The sequence below is a fragment of the Oscarella lobularis genome, chromosome 16 (genome assembly GCF_947507565.1).
Source record: "Oscarella lobularis chromosome 16, ooOscLobu1.1, whole genome shotgun sequence".
Taxonomy (NCBI): domain Eukaryota; kingdom Metazoa; phylum Porifera; class Homoscleromorpha; order Homosclerophorida; family Oscarellidae; genus Oscarella; species Oscarella lobularis.
Window position 1 is genome coordinate 1,529,585 of NC_089190.1, and position 10,789 is coordinate 1,540,373.

The 10,789-nt window shown below is 48.2% G+C and overlaps 5 protein-coding genes across 5 annotated transcripts in view; 3 read left to right on the top strand and 2 right to left on the bottom strand.

Moving 5' to 3' along the window:
* The first annotated feature begins 187 nt into the window (after window positions 1–187).
* LOC136196956 (trehalase-like) lies at window positions 188–2,815 on the top strand. The gene is made up of 13 exons (XM_065986621.1): window positions 188–336; window positions 383–483; window positions 537–666; window positions 724–811; window positions 860–960; window positions 1,014–1,106; window positions 1,154–1,393; window positions 1,452–1,501; window positions 1,549–1,746; window positions 1,801–2,018; window positions 2,086–2,301; window positions 2,360–2,413; window positions 2,462–2,815. Exons 1-13 carry the CDS (start codon window positions 245–247, stop codon window positions 2,708–2,710), a joined length of 1,830 nt encoding a protein of 609 aa, XP_065842693.1. The 5' UTR covers window positions 188–244; the 3' UTR covers window positions 2,711–2,815.
* Window positions 2,816–2,926: 111 nt separating this feature from the next.
* On the top strand, window positions 2,927–4,327 carry LOC136196548 (kelch domain-containing protein 3-like). Its single transcript, XM_065986113.1, has 2 exons — window positions 2,927–4,097; window positions 4,182–4,327. The coding sequence occupies exon 1, from the start codon at window positions 2,985–2,987 to the stop codon at window positions 4,083–4,085; it is 1,101 nt and encodes a 366-aa protein (XP_065842185.1). The 5' UTR covers window positions 2,927–2,984; the 3' UTR covers window positions 4,086–4,097; window positions 4,182–4,327.
* Window positions 4,216–6,605, bottom strand: LOC136196547 (telomeric repeat-binding factor 2-interacting protein 1-like). The gene is made up of 14 exons (XM_065986111.1): window positions 6,435–6,605; window positions 6,333–6,382; window positions 6,140–6,272; window positions 5,876–5,958; window positions 5,804–5,827; window positions 5,633–5,753; window positions 5,459–5,573; window positions 5,289–5,410; window positions 5,222–5,234; window positions 4,931–5,170; window positions 4,828–4,881; window positions 4,696–4,778; window positions 4,523–4,637; window positions 4,216–4,469 (listed from the first exon to the last, which is right to left on the bottom strand). The coding sequence occupies exons 1-14, from the start codon at window positions 6,540–6,542 to the stop codon at window positions 4,333–4,335; spliced, it is 1,398 nt and encodes a 465-aa protein (XP_065842183.1). The 5' UTR covers window positions 6,543–6,605; the 3' UTR covers window positions 4,216–4,332.
* Window positions 6,586–7,241, bottom strand: LOC136196549 (ergosterol biosynthetic protein 28 homolog). The gene is made up of 4 exons (XM_065986114.1): window positions 7,085–7,241; window positions 6,945–7,035; window positions 6,776–6,894; window positions 6,586–6,726 (listed from the first exon to the last, which is right to left on the bottom strand). The coding sequence occupies exons 1-4, from the start codon at window positions 7,218–7,220 to the stop codon at window positions 6,659–6,661; spliced, it is 414 nt and encodes a 137-aa protein (XP_065842186.1). The 5' UTR covers window positions 7,221–7,241; the 3' UTR covers window positions 6,586–6,658.
* A 191-nt stretch (window positions 7,242–7,432) lies between these two features.
* Window positions 7,433–10,789, top strand: part of LOC136196778 (uncharacterized) — a 31,678-nt gene continuing 28,321 nt past the window's right edge. The window contains exons 1-18 of the mRNA XM_065986410.1: window positions 7,433–7,901; window positions 7,995–8,063; window positions 8,126–8,172; window positions 8,226–8,306; window positions 8,371–8,473; window positions 8,529–8,572; window positions 8,629–8,687; window positions 8,745–8,859; window positions 8,918–9,019; window positions 9,072–9,229; window positions 9,281–9,410; window positions 9,466–9,563; window positions 9,617–9,704; window positions 9,763–9,926; window positions 9,980–10,214; window positions 10,268–10,369; window positions 10,420–10,488; window positions 10,542–10,778. Of these exons, the coding sequence (XP_065842482.1) occupies window positions 7,814–7,901; window positions 7,995–8,063; window positions 8,126–8,172; window positions 8,226–8,306; window positions 8,371–8,473; window positions 8,529–8,572; window positions 8,629–8,687; window positions 8,745–8,859; window positions 8,918–9,019; window positions 9,072–9,229; window positions 9,281–9,410; window positions 9,466–9,563; window positions 9,617–9,704; window positions 9,763–9,926; window positions 9,980–10,214; window positions 10,268–10,369; window positions 10,420–10,488; window positions 10,542–10,778 (1,989 nt within the window). The 5' untranslated portion in view covers window positions 7,433–7,813. The remainder of the gene's footprint in view (window positions 7,902–7,994; window positions 8,064–8,125; window positions 8,173–8,225; window positions 8,307–8,370; window positions 8,474–8,528; window positions 8,573–8,628; window positions 8,688–8,744; window positions 8,860–8,917; window positions 9,020–9,071; window positions 9,230–9,280; window positions 9,411–9,465; window positions 9,564–9,616; window positions 9,705–9,762; window positions 9,927–9,979; window positions 10,215–10,267; window positions 10,370–10,419; window positions 10,489–10,541; window positions 10,779–10,789) is intronic.

Consider the following 10,789-nt stretch of genomic DNA (forward strand, 5'->3'; position numbering starts at 1 on the left):
GATTTGCATTCCGCATTGTAGGGGTCCCCACCACCTAATTGCATTAGGCTACATCTCGACCATACAGTAGCTCAAATAGGCTCCTATTCGAAGGCTAGGGGTTTTAAAGAAGCATGTGTACTAGTAACGCAAGGTCCTCTATGGAGCAGCCGAGCGGTGGGGTCCCCCGTGCGCGTCGGCTGACAATGGGGGCGTTGACTCGGTCGCACGCAGAGCGGCACGAGCCAACCCCGTATAATCGAAAATGTCCTGCTTCATCCGACTCGCCGTCGCAATTAGCTCGTTGACTCTTCTCGATTCTCCACGCGACGTTTCTGCGACGAATGCGTGCGACAGGTGAGCAGCAGGACGTCGTCTTGGAAGCGTTCCATCGCCTCTCTAGTGCGATTTACTGCAACGACGCCATCCTTCGAGCGTTTCAGCTAAGCAACCTGTTCAACGACTCGAAAACGTTCGTCGATTTGCCCCTCAAGTTCGACCCGAGTAAGATATCATAGTCTTCGTTCCCATCTGGAATCTGTCCCTGTTTCTCCAAGGCTTCGTATTCGATATGTTTGATCGTCTTCGTCCGGTGACGGAGGAGGGACTGAGGGCGTTTCTCGAATTGTTCTTTCTGCAAACTGGGTCGGATATTGTGGAATGGAGACCGGCAGACTGGACGGCGAGGTCACAATATCTTAGAAACGCTTCTATATGTATTTAGTCTTCTTTTCGTCTCGCCAGTCCGCCTTTGTTTGCCAATATCAGCGATCCCGCTCTGAGAATGTGGGCGTCTGAGTTGAACAAAGTCTGGCTAGCTCTAGGTCGAAAGGTCAGTTTTCTGTCACTCTAAGTTACTTAGTAAACTCCGCTCTGACAGATTAATCCCGACGTTTACGCGAATCCCCAGAGGCATTCTATTCTCCCAGTGCCTCATCCCTTTATCGTACCAGGAGGAAGATTCAGGGAATTCTACTACTGGTCTTGCTGACGTTCTTTTCCTCGTCCAAAATCATCCAATATTTCCTTCTTAGGGATACGTACTGGATAGTCAAAGGACTTCTCGCGTGCAACATGTCAGACACGGTAATGAACACGCTGCTGAACTTTGTTGACTTGGTGAATAGGTACGACTCTTCCTAGAAGACTCCGTAGTTCTATTAGTTTTTCTTAGGTACGGCTTTGTTCCTAATGGCGGTCGCGTCTACTACACGAAACGGAGCCAGCCGCCTTTGTTGAGTCTCATGATTTGGGACTACTATCAACACACGGGCAATCTTTCGTTTGTCCGTTACGTATTCGATGCACTCGAAAGAGAGCATGACTACTGGCTGCTAAACAAGACTGTAGAGATTAAGATTGCTGAGAAGAGCTACAGGTTGGCTCACTATGAGGCTCAATCATCAGTACCAAGGTGCACAGTATCCAGAGTCTGATAGAGAGCTTGCATCTAGCTTCTTCTTAATCTATAGACCAGAGTCCTATAAAAAAGACGTCATGTCTGCTGTGGGAAAATCGCCGGGTAAGATTATCATTTGCTTTTTGGGTCTGACGTCCGTTTCGTTTCAGCTGCTGCAGCTGCTCTATATCGCGACATTGCGTCGGCTGCCGAGAGTGGGTGGGACTTCTCGACGCGCTGGATGGCTCAGTCGGGCGAAAATGCTTCAGAAATGAACACAATTCGAACGTCGAAAATCATTCCCGTCGATCTCAATTCCATACTGTCTACAGTCGAAATGAAATTATCTCTAATGGCGGCTCTAATTGGTAGTTAGACACTTAGATGCTTAGTACAAGCAGAACCATCATCCCTATTTCAAGGCGAGACTGACAAGGCCCATGACTACAAGCTGTTGTCCCAAGAGCGAGCTCAGGCAATCGAAGATGTCATGTGGAATTCAACCCTACATCTCTGGGTGGACTATGACGTGGAGCTGGAGCAGCACGTGCAGGCATTTTATCTGTCCAGCGTCGTACCAATAGCATCAGGAGTGAGCACCAACCAGTCACGAATAGATGCCTCTATACAAAAGCTTCAGGTGGGTTGGAACTGTGTATGCAGCAAATATGTCATTTGATACAGTAAATCAATATCTGTTTCTGTAGTCTTTGGACGTTCTTTCGTATGCTGGAGGCGTGCCTACGTCCCTTATTGCGAGCCATCAGCAGTGGGACTATCCTAATACTTGGCCTCCGTTGCAGTGGTTCACCATCGTTGCACTGGAGAAGGCGCACCGCTCGGAGCTGGCATTTGCTTTGGCGCAGAAGTGGATTGGTACAAACTATGCAGCCTGGAAACAAACCGGTCACATGTATGAAAAAGTAACGAAGGAAACGCAGAACTCCAAATCAAAGGATTACTTATATTATATTTTTTCAGTATAATGCTACAAGGGAAGGAGCTCCAGGAGGTGGAGGAGAGTACAATGTACAGGTATGACATACTACTGTACATGTGTTTTCTCTAGTCTAATTTTCCTAGACCGGGTTTGGCTGGACTAATGGTGTAGTGTTCTATTTGTTAGAGCATTATGGCGATCGTCTTCGCCACTCTGTGCCTACCGTGGGCTCATCTACGTTGCCATGGTGGCCCATCTTTCTGTACGTACTAGCAGGTGTCATTGGTTTTGCGGCCTTCATCGGTATAGGCTATAAGATCTACGTAGATGGAAAACAAAAGTACAAACAGAGAGGCAGAGATAAAGAACTACTCTGGGGAAATAGTGCATAGAAATAGAAGGAAATCTTTTAGATATACGTAATAAATTAAAGCATTAGATTTAGATGGGCGACTGAGCCATACTATAAATACTTGACGTTCAACTATTGACATCCATAGGCCCTGGTCTTGTGATGACAAGCGCGTGCGCGCGTCGTTGCCTCCAGGCTCGTGGAGTGGGCGGAGTGGGGCAGGGAACGGAGTGAGCGTTTCTCCAAGCTACCGATTGACGTCCTGAAGCCAATCGGGTTGCAATCAACGCACTCGTTGCTCCCCGTCTCGAAAAATGTTTCGCTGGACGGCTAGAATCGACGGCGGACACAAGCGCGTCAATCAGGCGCTCGTCAAAGTGCCGGGCAGCTCGTTCGTTCTCAGCTTCGGCGGCTACTGGGCGAAATTCGACCATTCCACCGATCTCGACGTCCACGGCTTCGACACGGGCACGCTCAAGTGGCACGAGCTCGACACTTCCCAATCCATCCCGAAACGATTCGCTCACACGGCGACAGTCTTCGACGATCGCGTCTACGTCATACACGGCCAACAGCACCACCTCCCCTATAGCCGCGTCGACGTCTTCGACCTGAAGTCGAAAACGTGGACGACCGTCGCGGAAAACGAGGCGATCGCTCGCGCCGGTCACACGGCGAATCTAATAAATAATCTCGTCTACGTCATCGCCGGATCGTGCGGCTTGGAATTTCTCGACTCCGTGGAAACGTTCGATCCCGTATCACTAGTTTGGTCGAAGCCCCCCGTGGGAGGCAGAGCGCCGTCTCCACGTGACTTCCATAGTGCCGTCGCAATGGGAGAATCGATATACGTATACGGCGGTCGAAGCGACGAGAACGCGCCCTACTTCAGTAATCACCAAGTCTATCCCCAAGACGTGAAGCGCTTCGATACGAAGACGTGCACGTGGTCGGATGTCGTCGTCGAAGCGGGATCGATTCCCATTGGACGACGCAGTCATTCGGCGGTCGCGTACGGAAATCGGATGATCGTCTTCGGCGGTTACAATCAACTAGTCGACGAGTATTTTTCCGATTTGTTGGTATTCGACGTGAAGGCGTGCACGTGGTCGAACGTCGTTGCGCCCGGGCCGTCGCCGTCGCCGAGGCGACGGCACGGCTGTTGTTTGATCGACGAGAGGAGAATGCTCGTCTATGGGGGCACGAATCAGGGCTTGGCTGACGTCGTTGCGCTCGACGAGCCGGAGGACGATTATGATGATTTGGCCGATGCGTATGTGCTGAATTTTGAACCGACGCTCAAGGAGCTGTGCCTCTTGGCCGTCGTTCGAAATCGATTGGACTACAGTCACGTTCCGAAGTCGCTTCAAGTGGCGCTTAGGTCGTTGACGCAGGAGACGGTCACTGTTGTTTGATGAATGGGCTTGGTAAGAAATTTCGCTATTGTATAATTGAATTGTTCGCCCCTCTCCAATCTAATAATTATTCATCGATGGCTTGCCTTGGTGTAGAGATAAGAACTAGAGTGACTAGACGACTGGACAATTTCAAGGTATGAAATGAATAACATATATTTTTAATATATAGAGCAGCTGGCAATTGACGACAGAACTTGAGAAGGCAAGTGCACTTAGCGTATTTAGACTAAAACGTTTTTTTAAATTAAACAGGCTTGCTTTCCAGAAACTTGATGCGCCGACTAACGTCGAGGTCGCTTCGTTTGCGCAGGAGCAACGTTTTGCCGGCTCTGCTCTTGGACAAGAGCAGGGCGTCGTCCTCTTCGGTCCACGGAGGCTGGCCTGGAAACGGGAACATTTCCTCGCGCAAACTTTCAGGCGTCCGCTCCTCTTACCAGTTTTCGAGCAGTTGTGCTCCAGAAAATGACACGCGTCGTCGAAGTTTCCCGACATGCATCTGAGGGCCTCGCTGACCTGTTCGTGGGATTTCGAATAGGCTGACATGATGCGCTTGGGGCCCAAAAGATATACTCGCGCAAGTCATCGTATATTATTCACGCTACCATACCTTGATTCTGGTACGCAACTCTTCTTCCCTCTTTGCTCTGCCCATAGGCTCGTTCAAGCATCTGCGACTTCTTGGAGTACTTCCTGAAAATCGAGAGTTAATTGTTATAGTCCTCTTAGGAGCCTACAGTACCGTTCGAGTGTCTGTTGCGATGAGAGGAAGACGTCGAGCGACCGTCTTCGTTTCCTACCCAAATAAATTACACAGTAGGATGGACCTATCCTTTTTCCCTTACGCGAATTCCAAGGAAAGGGAGTCAATAGTTTTTTCCTTTTCGACGGATTATCAGATTTCACGGGCGGACTTTCACGTTTCTTCCTCGCAGAAGATGACAATTGAGGTGCTGACGTTGCAACGTCCCGCCTCGCTTTAGACGGAGATTCTTTCCTCTTCGGCAGCGTCCTTGCAGGAAGCAACGAGGCAAGCGTTCGCCTCTTCGACGGCAATCGACGCGCCGGAGTTGCATCTCTTCGCCCTAATGATTCTGAATGGACAGGCGATACAAGTACAGTCGGCATGTACTTACTTTCCACGACTTCCTAACGACAATGAACTCATATTAAATTGTCATCTCTGCGTGTCCTACCACTTACCCCGGCCTTGAAAAGTTCTCCGTCAAAGCTGCTATCAGAATCGCTCTCGTCCTCGCTTTCGCTCTCGCTCTCGTCGACTCTTTTCTTCGTCTTCTTCTTTCCTTCTTTATTGTTTCGTCGGCCTGCAATGGAAATGGCAAAATTTAAAATGTCTCACAATTTGCACCTACCTTCTGCACTCTCCATCTCCAGCTCAGGTTTGTTCTTTCGTTTTGGCTTGGCATCGGCAGGTTGTATGAATCTTTTATACCGACTCTTCATTGACTGCCACGTGTGACTTGTCACCTGAAAAGACAGAGAGATCATCAATGTCATTTTCAATGCCTGTGTAGCGAGCGCTTTACCCCCATTTTTTCCATATGTTGCCACAGGCGATTGCCAGTAGTTCCACCATAAGCAGGACCAGCATACAGCTCCACATAATTGAGTATTTTTTTGTCCTCTTCGGCATTATACGGATGTCGCCTAAAGAGCAACAGATTTCTAAAGGATCCAAATGAAATGCACTTGCTCACCCTCTCTGAATGGTCGCTTTCACGCTGGAGATTTACGTTTCAAATAACGAATCGAAATTTATTCGATCTTACTGAGTTGTACGTTCGTTCTCATGCATTCTCTCTTTCGACATGGAAATTTCATTCTCACCAGAATCTTCCGCGTCCTCCTCATTCTAAACGTCACGAAAAACAAAAGTCCTGTTACTATGACGTCAAAATTTGCGTGAGGAGTATAATTGATTAATAATCGCAGTACAGTACCGCGCTTGCACCTAAACTCTTCTATACTCTACGAAGACTTCATGCAAATAAGAAAAACGTCCCACCCCTACTCCCACAAGTAACGTAACGCACGATAGCATCGCTGTCCAACGATCGACGATAGGAGCTATAGGTCGCCAACGGCAGTAGCCGATTTTCTGAAATGCAGTCGTGCACGTATTGAAACGGCGTGGATCCCGCGGGAGCGGGCGACGACGTTGAAAGCCTGCGCGTTCGAGAAGCGAATCGTTTTCGTTTGTGCGACGCGTCGGGACTACGGACTAACTGTATGCTCTTTGCTTTGTCTTCGTTACCCGTCACAACGCCTCCGCCTTTCTATAAAAGGGAGATCTCGGGTTTTTTTTAACGGCGATCGTTTATAGTTCACTTCGATCAGGGGCTTGAGCTCCTGTTTTTCCTTTCCTGGTGCGATGTAGAACTTCATGGGCGCTCCTTCGCCAGTGACGAAGAGAGTGTCGCTGTAGTCCGCCGCCATCGCATCGCGCGTGCGCAGTAAATGTACACTTCGAATAGATTCCCGCCTCTTGCGCTCGTAAAAAAATTCCGCTACAAGAAAAATTCGTTTCGAAGAGTGACTGTTATCAAGCACTTCTATGCTGGTTTCTGCTTGTTTTTGACAATTAGAGGCAGCCCCAGACACATCCAGATTAGAGATACTCCTAAAAATGTGCACGTGTATAAATAGACTGAAAAGGGTTCTTTTCTCACCCGAAATAAATATAGGTAGTATTACTCCCACTGTAAACGATGCCGTTTCGAATACAACGACCTCCAAAATAAAGTGAAAAAAGGCAAGAACAAAAGACAGCACTGTGGCGGTATATAGCCTGAAAAAATCCACTTCTTTGCAAGTGAAATCATGAGTATCGGCTCTCACGGTATATTGTAGACGTTCCTTGATGATATTATTCGAAGGAATCCGGCAAGAACTGTCCACAATCCGAAGAGTCTGTCAGTCAGGCTATCCCCTATTCAGATAAGAATCGCGTGCCACCTAGTTGTGTACGGAAATCTTACAGCAACAAGTCCTTTCTGCCGTGTAGATTCTACTCTGCAGCACGGACTTTCCTACGTACGCTTGCACGCCTGATATGATGGCAATTGCACCAATCGCTGCCAGCCAAATCCTCAGGCCGACGAGAAGAGCGTGCATAGCGTTTTGGCAGCGGGTATTATCCGGGGAGGATCGCGTTTGTTATTGTATACGGGCGTCGTCTGGAAACCAAGCCTTTCTCCCTTTTTCCCACGGTTAGTTTCACTTTGAGACCGCATCGGATCGAAGCATGCGGTCGCTTGCAGCACAAGGTCAGATTCGGCATCTGCCTTCCTCTCTCTTCCACGTTCGTGTTCTCCTGTAGGCGGAGGGGCACGTGCCGATGCGATTCCTCCGGAAAGCGAAGCCATATCCCTTGGGCTTCGAACGCGGCTTTCGATCCGTCGACGACCTGCCGAGACGTCGTCGCCCCTCGGCTTTCTGCGCAGGGGACCGTCCAATTGGCCAGTCGACGACAAAACGATTATTAGATCATGCAGAATTCCAATCATTGCGTCGCGCGAATTGGCCGATAACGCGATTTTGAAGTCGTCAAAATTTCGTGAAAATTTTTTTTCCCGTCGCGCGTGCACGTCGCTCGAGCTCACGTGATGCGTCGCCCACCCGCCGCATTTTCACTCCGGGAGGAGACGGGAACGCGTGTGTCGTGAGATCGTCTTCCTCCTTACCTAATTGCTTCACAAAGTCTGACCATGGTCTCGCTGCGAGTGCCCTGGGCGCTTTTCGGCATCGTCTTGCTGATTTCGTGCTCGTCTGTTGGCGCTCAATCGTGTCCAAAAGGTGACTTTCGGAATGCACGTGACCTCCAACGATGCGTTCCGCCCCTCGTCGCTTTGTGACGCTTTTTTGTGAACATCGTATTTTGGTCTGAAGGTCAATTCTACAATGCTACGACAATGAACTGCTCCGACTGTCATCCTGATTGTGAAGACTATTGTGTTGGTAGGCTACCTAGTTGCTTTTTTGTTCTCCACTCTACGACGCACTCATTTTGCACTTCATAGGCCCAACGAACACAGAATGCGCTTCGATTTGCGGCACTTACACAGAGGTAGACATTGTGGGCGTTTTGACCTATCGCACGTGATTGAAATTCTTACGCAGAACGCCCACAGCGTGCCTATTTTGGACGGCTATGGATTGCAACTGTCGGACAAAGACGCATTTCAGCAGTTCAAAATGAAGGTGGACCTACCTACCAAATGATACTGTAGTAATAAATGAGCTGGGAATTTCCTTTTTACTACAGAGCGCGACTCTGAAGATCGTTAGCTGGTTTGATCGATGGGACTACCTTACTGTCAACGAGTCGAAAGCCAATGTTACGTCGAGTTACAACAACGAAACCGGAAGTACAATTTTACTTGTTGCTGTCCCACACGCGTTCACGGCTTCTTTTTTTTTCAGTTCTTACAATTATCGGAGATGACTACATTTCGAAATACATCGAAGTCAGAGCATCGATGACATATTCTTCTTTGTTCTCACGGTGTTCTCTGGTTTTTAGCTCATTCGATCAGCAAGGTATAGATCAACAGCAGACGAACCGGATCTTTCAGATAGAACGTAAGTTGGACTGGCGAAGTTACGCGCTCTCCGCTTGAATTCTCGCCTTTTCCCCAGCGTCATGATTACAATCCACGATGGAGTACACGACAGCAATTCAGTCAACGTCACGCTTCAAGTGCAAGGAGAGAACGACAATGCACCTGTGGTTACAGCTGTTGGAGCAAACGAGGTTACGACTCTGGTTTCCTGGTTTACGCTGGAAATTTCACTCGGAATTGCCATTCTAGACGTTCACCGAGGGAATGATAGGGAGCTGGGTTGCCGTCTACTCGTCTGTCAATGTGACTGACAAAGATCACCCAGACGTGTTTATGATGAGAAATGCTACGGTTCGTGACGTCATGTTGGTTCTTTTTAAATTTATTTTGATGGCTTATATAGGTTTGGATAGTGGACGCTCATGTTGGAAATGATCATCTCTCTATCACTGTGCCCGATGAGTACAGTGGGCAAGTGAATGCGAGCTCATCTTCGCACCGCGTGACGCTGACTGGAGAAGCTTCAATTGAGGCATACAGTCGCATATTGGAAGCTACTCGGTATTGGATTCAGGAGGTCTCCGCGATTTTTTATTGAATCTTTTCTGACAGATTTACTTCAAACCATATGGAACCGCCTCAGAGTCGCATCGTCACAGTGGTCGTTTCTGATGGAATTCATCTCAGCAGTCCCGTTAATGTCACAGTTCCGATTCGAACGATCAATGACAATCCTCCAATGGTGATAAGAACTTTTTTTAACTGTAGGTAAACCGTCTATACGTGTTTCGATGTAGGTCGCTGTTTCTGATGCTGAACTTCCTTACGTGGAAGACGCGAACCTCACATTTATTGCACCAAATCTCACATTAAACGACGTTGACGATGACAACAGGTCTGTAGTAACTCCTGACGTGGAACGCTTTAAGGACACCTCCTTTCTATTAGTGATCACTCCATTGTGGAAGCTTGGGTGACGATCTTGACCGTTACCAGCGACAGTGAATTGTTGTCCGTCATGATGATGGGTGGAGACGTAAGTCGGTCGCCGTTGTGACTCGCAATTTGGCTTTAGAACGCGTATCGTTTCACAGTTGACGTCAAGTTACTCTGCTGGGGACAAGCAACTTACCATCGCCGGAAAAGGCTTAGTTTCAGACTATCAGAGTCTCCTAAGGACGCTTCAGTACCAGAACCTGGAAGACGAGCCGAGCTGCCCACTTTCTCGACTCATTGAAGTATTTGTTAACGATGGAAGGTACGCTGACAGTGAGGCTGCAGATAGACTCGACGTGTGACTTGTTTTCTTAGGCACAATCACAGTGCACAGTTCACTGTCCTCATTTCACTTCGAAATACGAACGCACCAAGCGTGACTGTTTCAAAAAGCATGATATTGTTCACAGAGCAAGGCTCTACTGTTGCCGTTGCTGCATCGGCTACCATTGACGATGTCGACTATCAGGAACAGTGCAACAGAGAAAACGTTTCGTCTCTCACTGTTCAGTTGGTTGAAGTTTATGATGGAATAAATGAAACGCTGAGAGTGAGCGAGAAGTTTATAAGCAATCAAAAGCTACAGTTGGGCTGTCTTTATAGGTTAGTAAGAATCTGACGTCACCTCTTCGGTGGAGAACTGTGAAGGGTGCGAGCAATTACACCCTTACTATCTGGGGATCTGCTCTTCCGTCGACGTACAACGTATGTACAGCGTGTACTCTTGGTCTTTGACTGAACTGTGTGATATGTAGGACGCCTTAAACTTGATCATGTACGACAACAAAGCATTAGAACCGAGCGTTATGTCGCGAGAAATCACAGTGAGACTTTCAAACGGTTGGTGTGCTGATAAGATAATGGCGTCTGCGTTTAGTTTCAAGCGTCAGATGCCGTGCACGACGGTCCTTTGACTACTATCACGCTGAAGGTTGAGTCTGTTGATAATAATCCTCCTTTACTTGCCATCAGCCGCTACAACTACACTGTTGATGAGGAAAGTTCCGGGCAACTTGGACCGTTTACAATCACTGACGGCGACTCTAATAATCTTGATGATCGGGCGATCAAGTACGTGAACTTTATTCTTTGTAATCCTCCTGACAAAGAAAAGGTAAATTGTCA

What these genes read in the sequence shown, in the direction of transcription:
- LOC136196549 (XM_065986114.1), bottom strand. Translation starts at nt 7,220, where the DNA reads ATGCACGCTCTTCTCGTCGGCCTGAGGATTTGGCTGGCAGCGATTGGT. An exon ending in GGCAGAAAGGACTTGTTGCT is followed by an intron (nt 7,036 to 7,084) that starts GTAAGATTTCCG and finishes TTATCTGAATAG; the next exon opens with GGGATAGCCTGACTGACAGA. An exon ending in ACTACCTATATTTATTTCGG is followed by an intron (nt 6,727 to 6,775) that starts GTGAGAAAAGAA and finishes GCACATTTTTAG; the next exon opens with GAGTATCTCTAATCTGGATG.
- LOC136196956 (XM_065986621.1), top strand. Translation starts at nt 245, where the DNA reads ATGTCCTGCTTCATCCGACTCGCCGTCGCAATTAGCTCGTTGACTCTT. An exon ending in GCGACGAATGCGTGCGACAG is followed by an intron (nt 337 to 382) that starts GTGAGCAGCAGG and finishes TCGCCTCTCTAG; the next exon opens with TGCGATTTACTGCAACGACG. An exon ending in GGCTAGCTCTAGGTCGAAAG is followed by an intron (nt 812 to 859) that starts GTCAGTTTTCTG and finishes CCGCTCTGACAG; the next exon opens with ATTAATCCCGACGTTTACGC.
- LOC136196548 (XM_065986113.1), top strand. Translation starts at nt 2,985, where the DNA reads ATGTTTCGCTGGACGGCTAGAATCGACGGCGGACACAAGCGCGTCAAT.
- LOC136196547 (XM_065986111.1), bottom strand. Translation starts at nt 6,542, where the DNA reads ATGGCGGCGGACTACAGCGACACTCTCTTCGTCACTGGCGAAGGAGCG. An exon ending in AAAGCGACCATTCAGAGAGG is followed by an intron (nt 5,754 to 5,803) that starts GTGAGCAAGTGC and finishes GTTGCTCTTTAG; the next exon opens with GCGACATCCGTATAATGCCG. An exon ending in AGTTGCGTACCAGAATCAAG is followed by an intron (nt 4,638 to 4,695) that starts GTATGGTAGCGT and finishes TTGGGCCCCAAG; the next exon opens with CGCATCATGTCAGCCTATTC.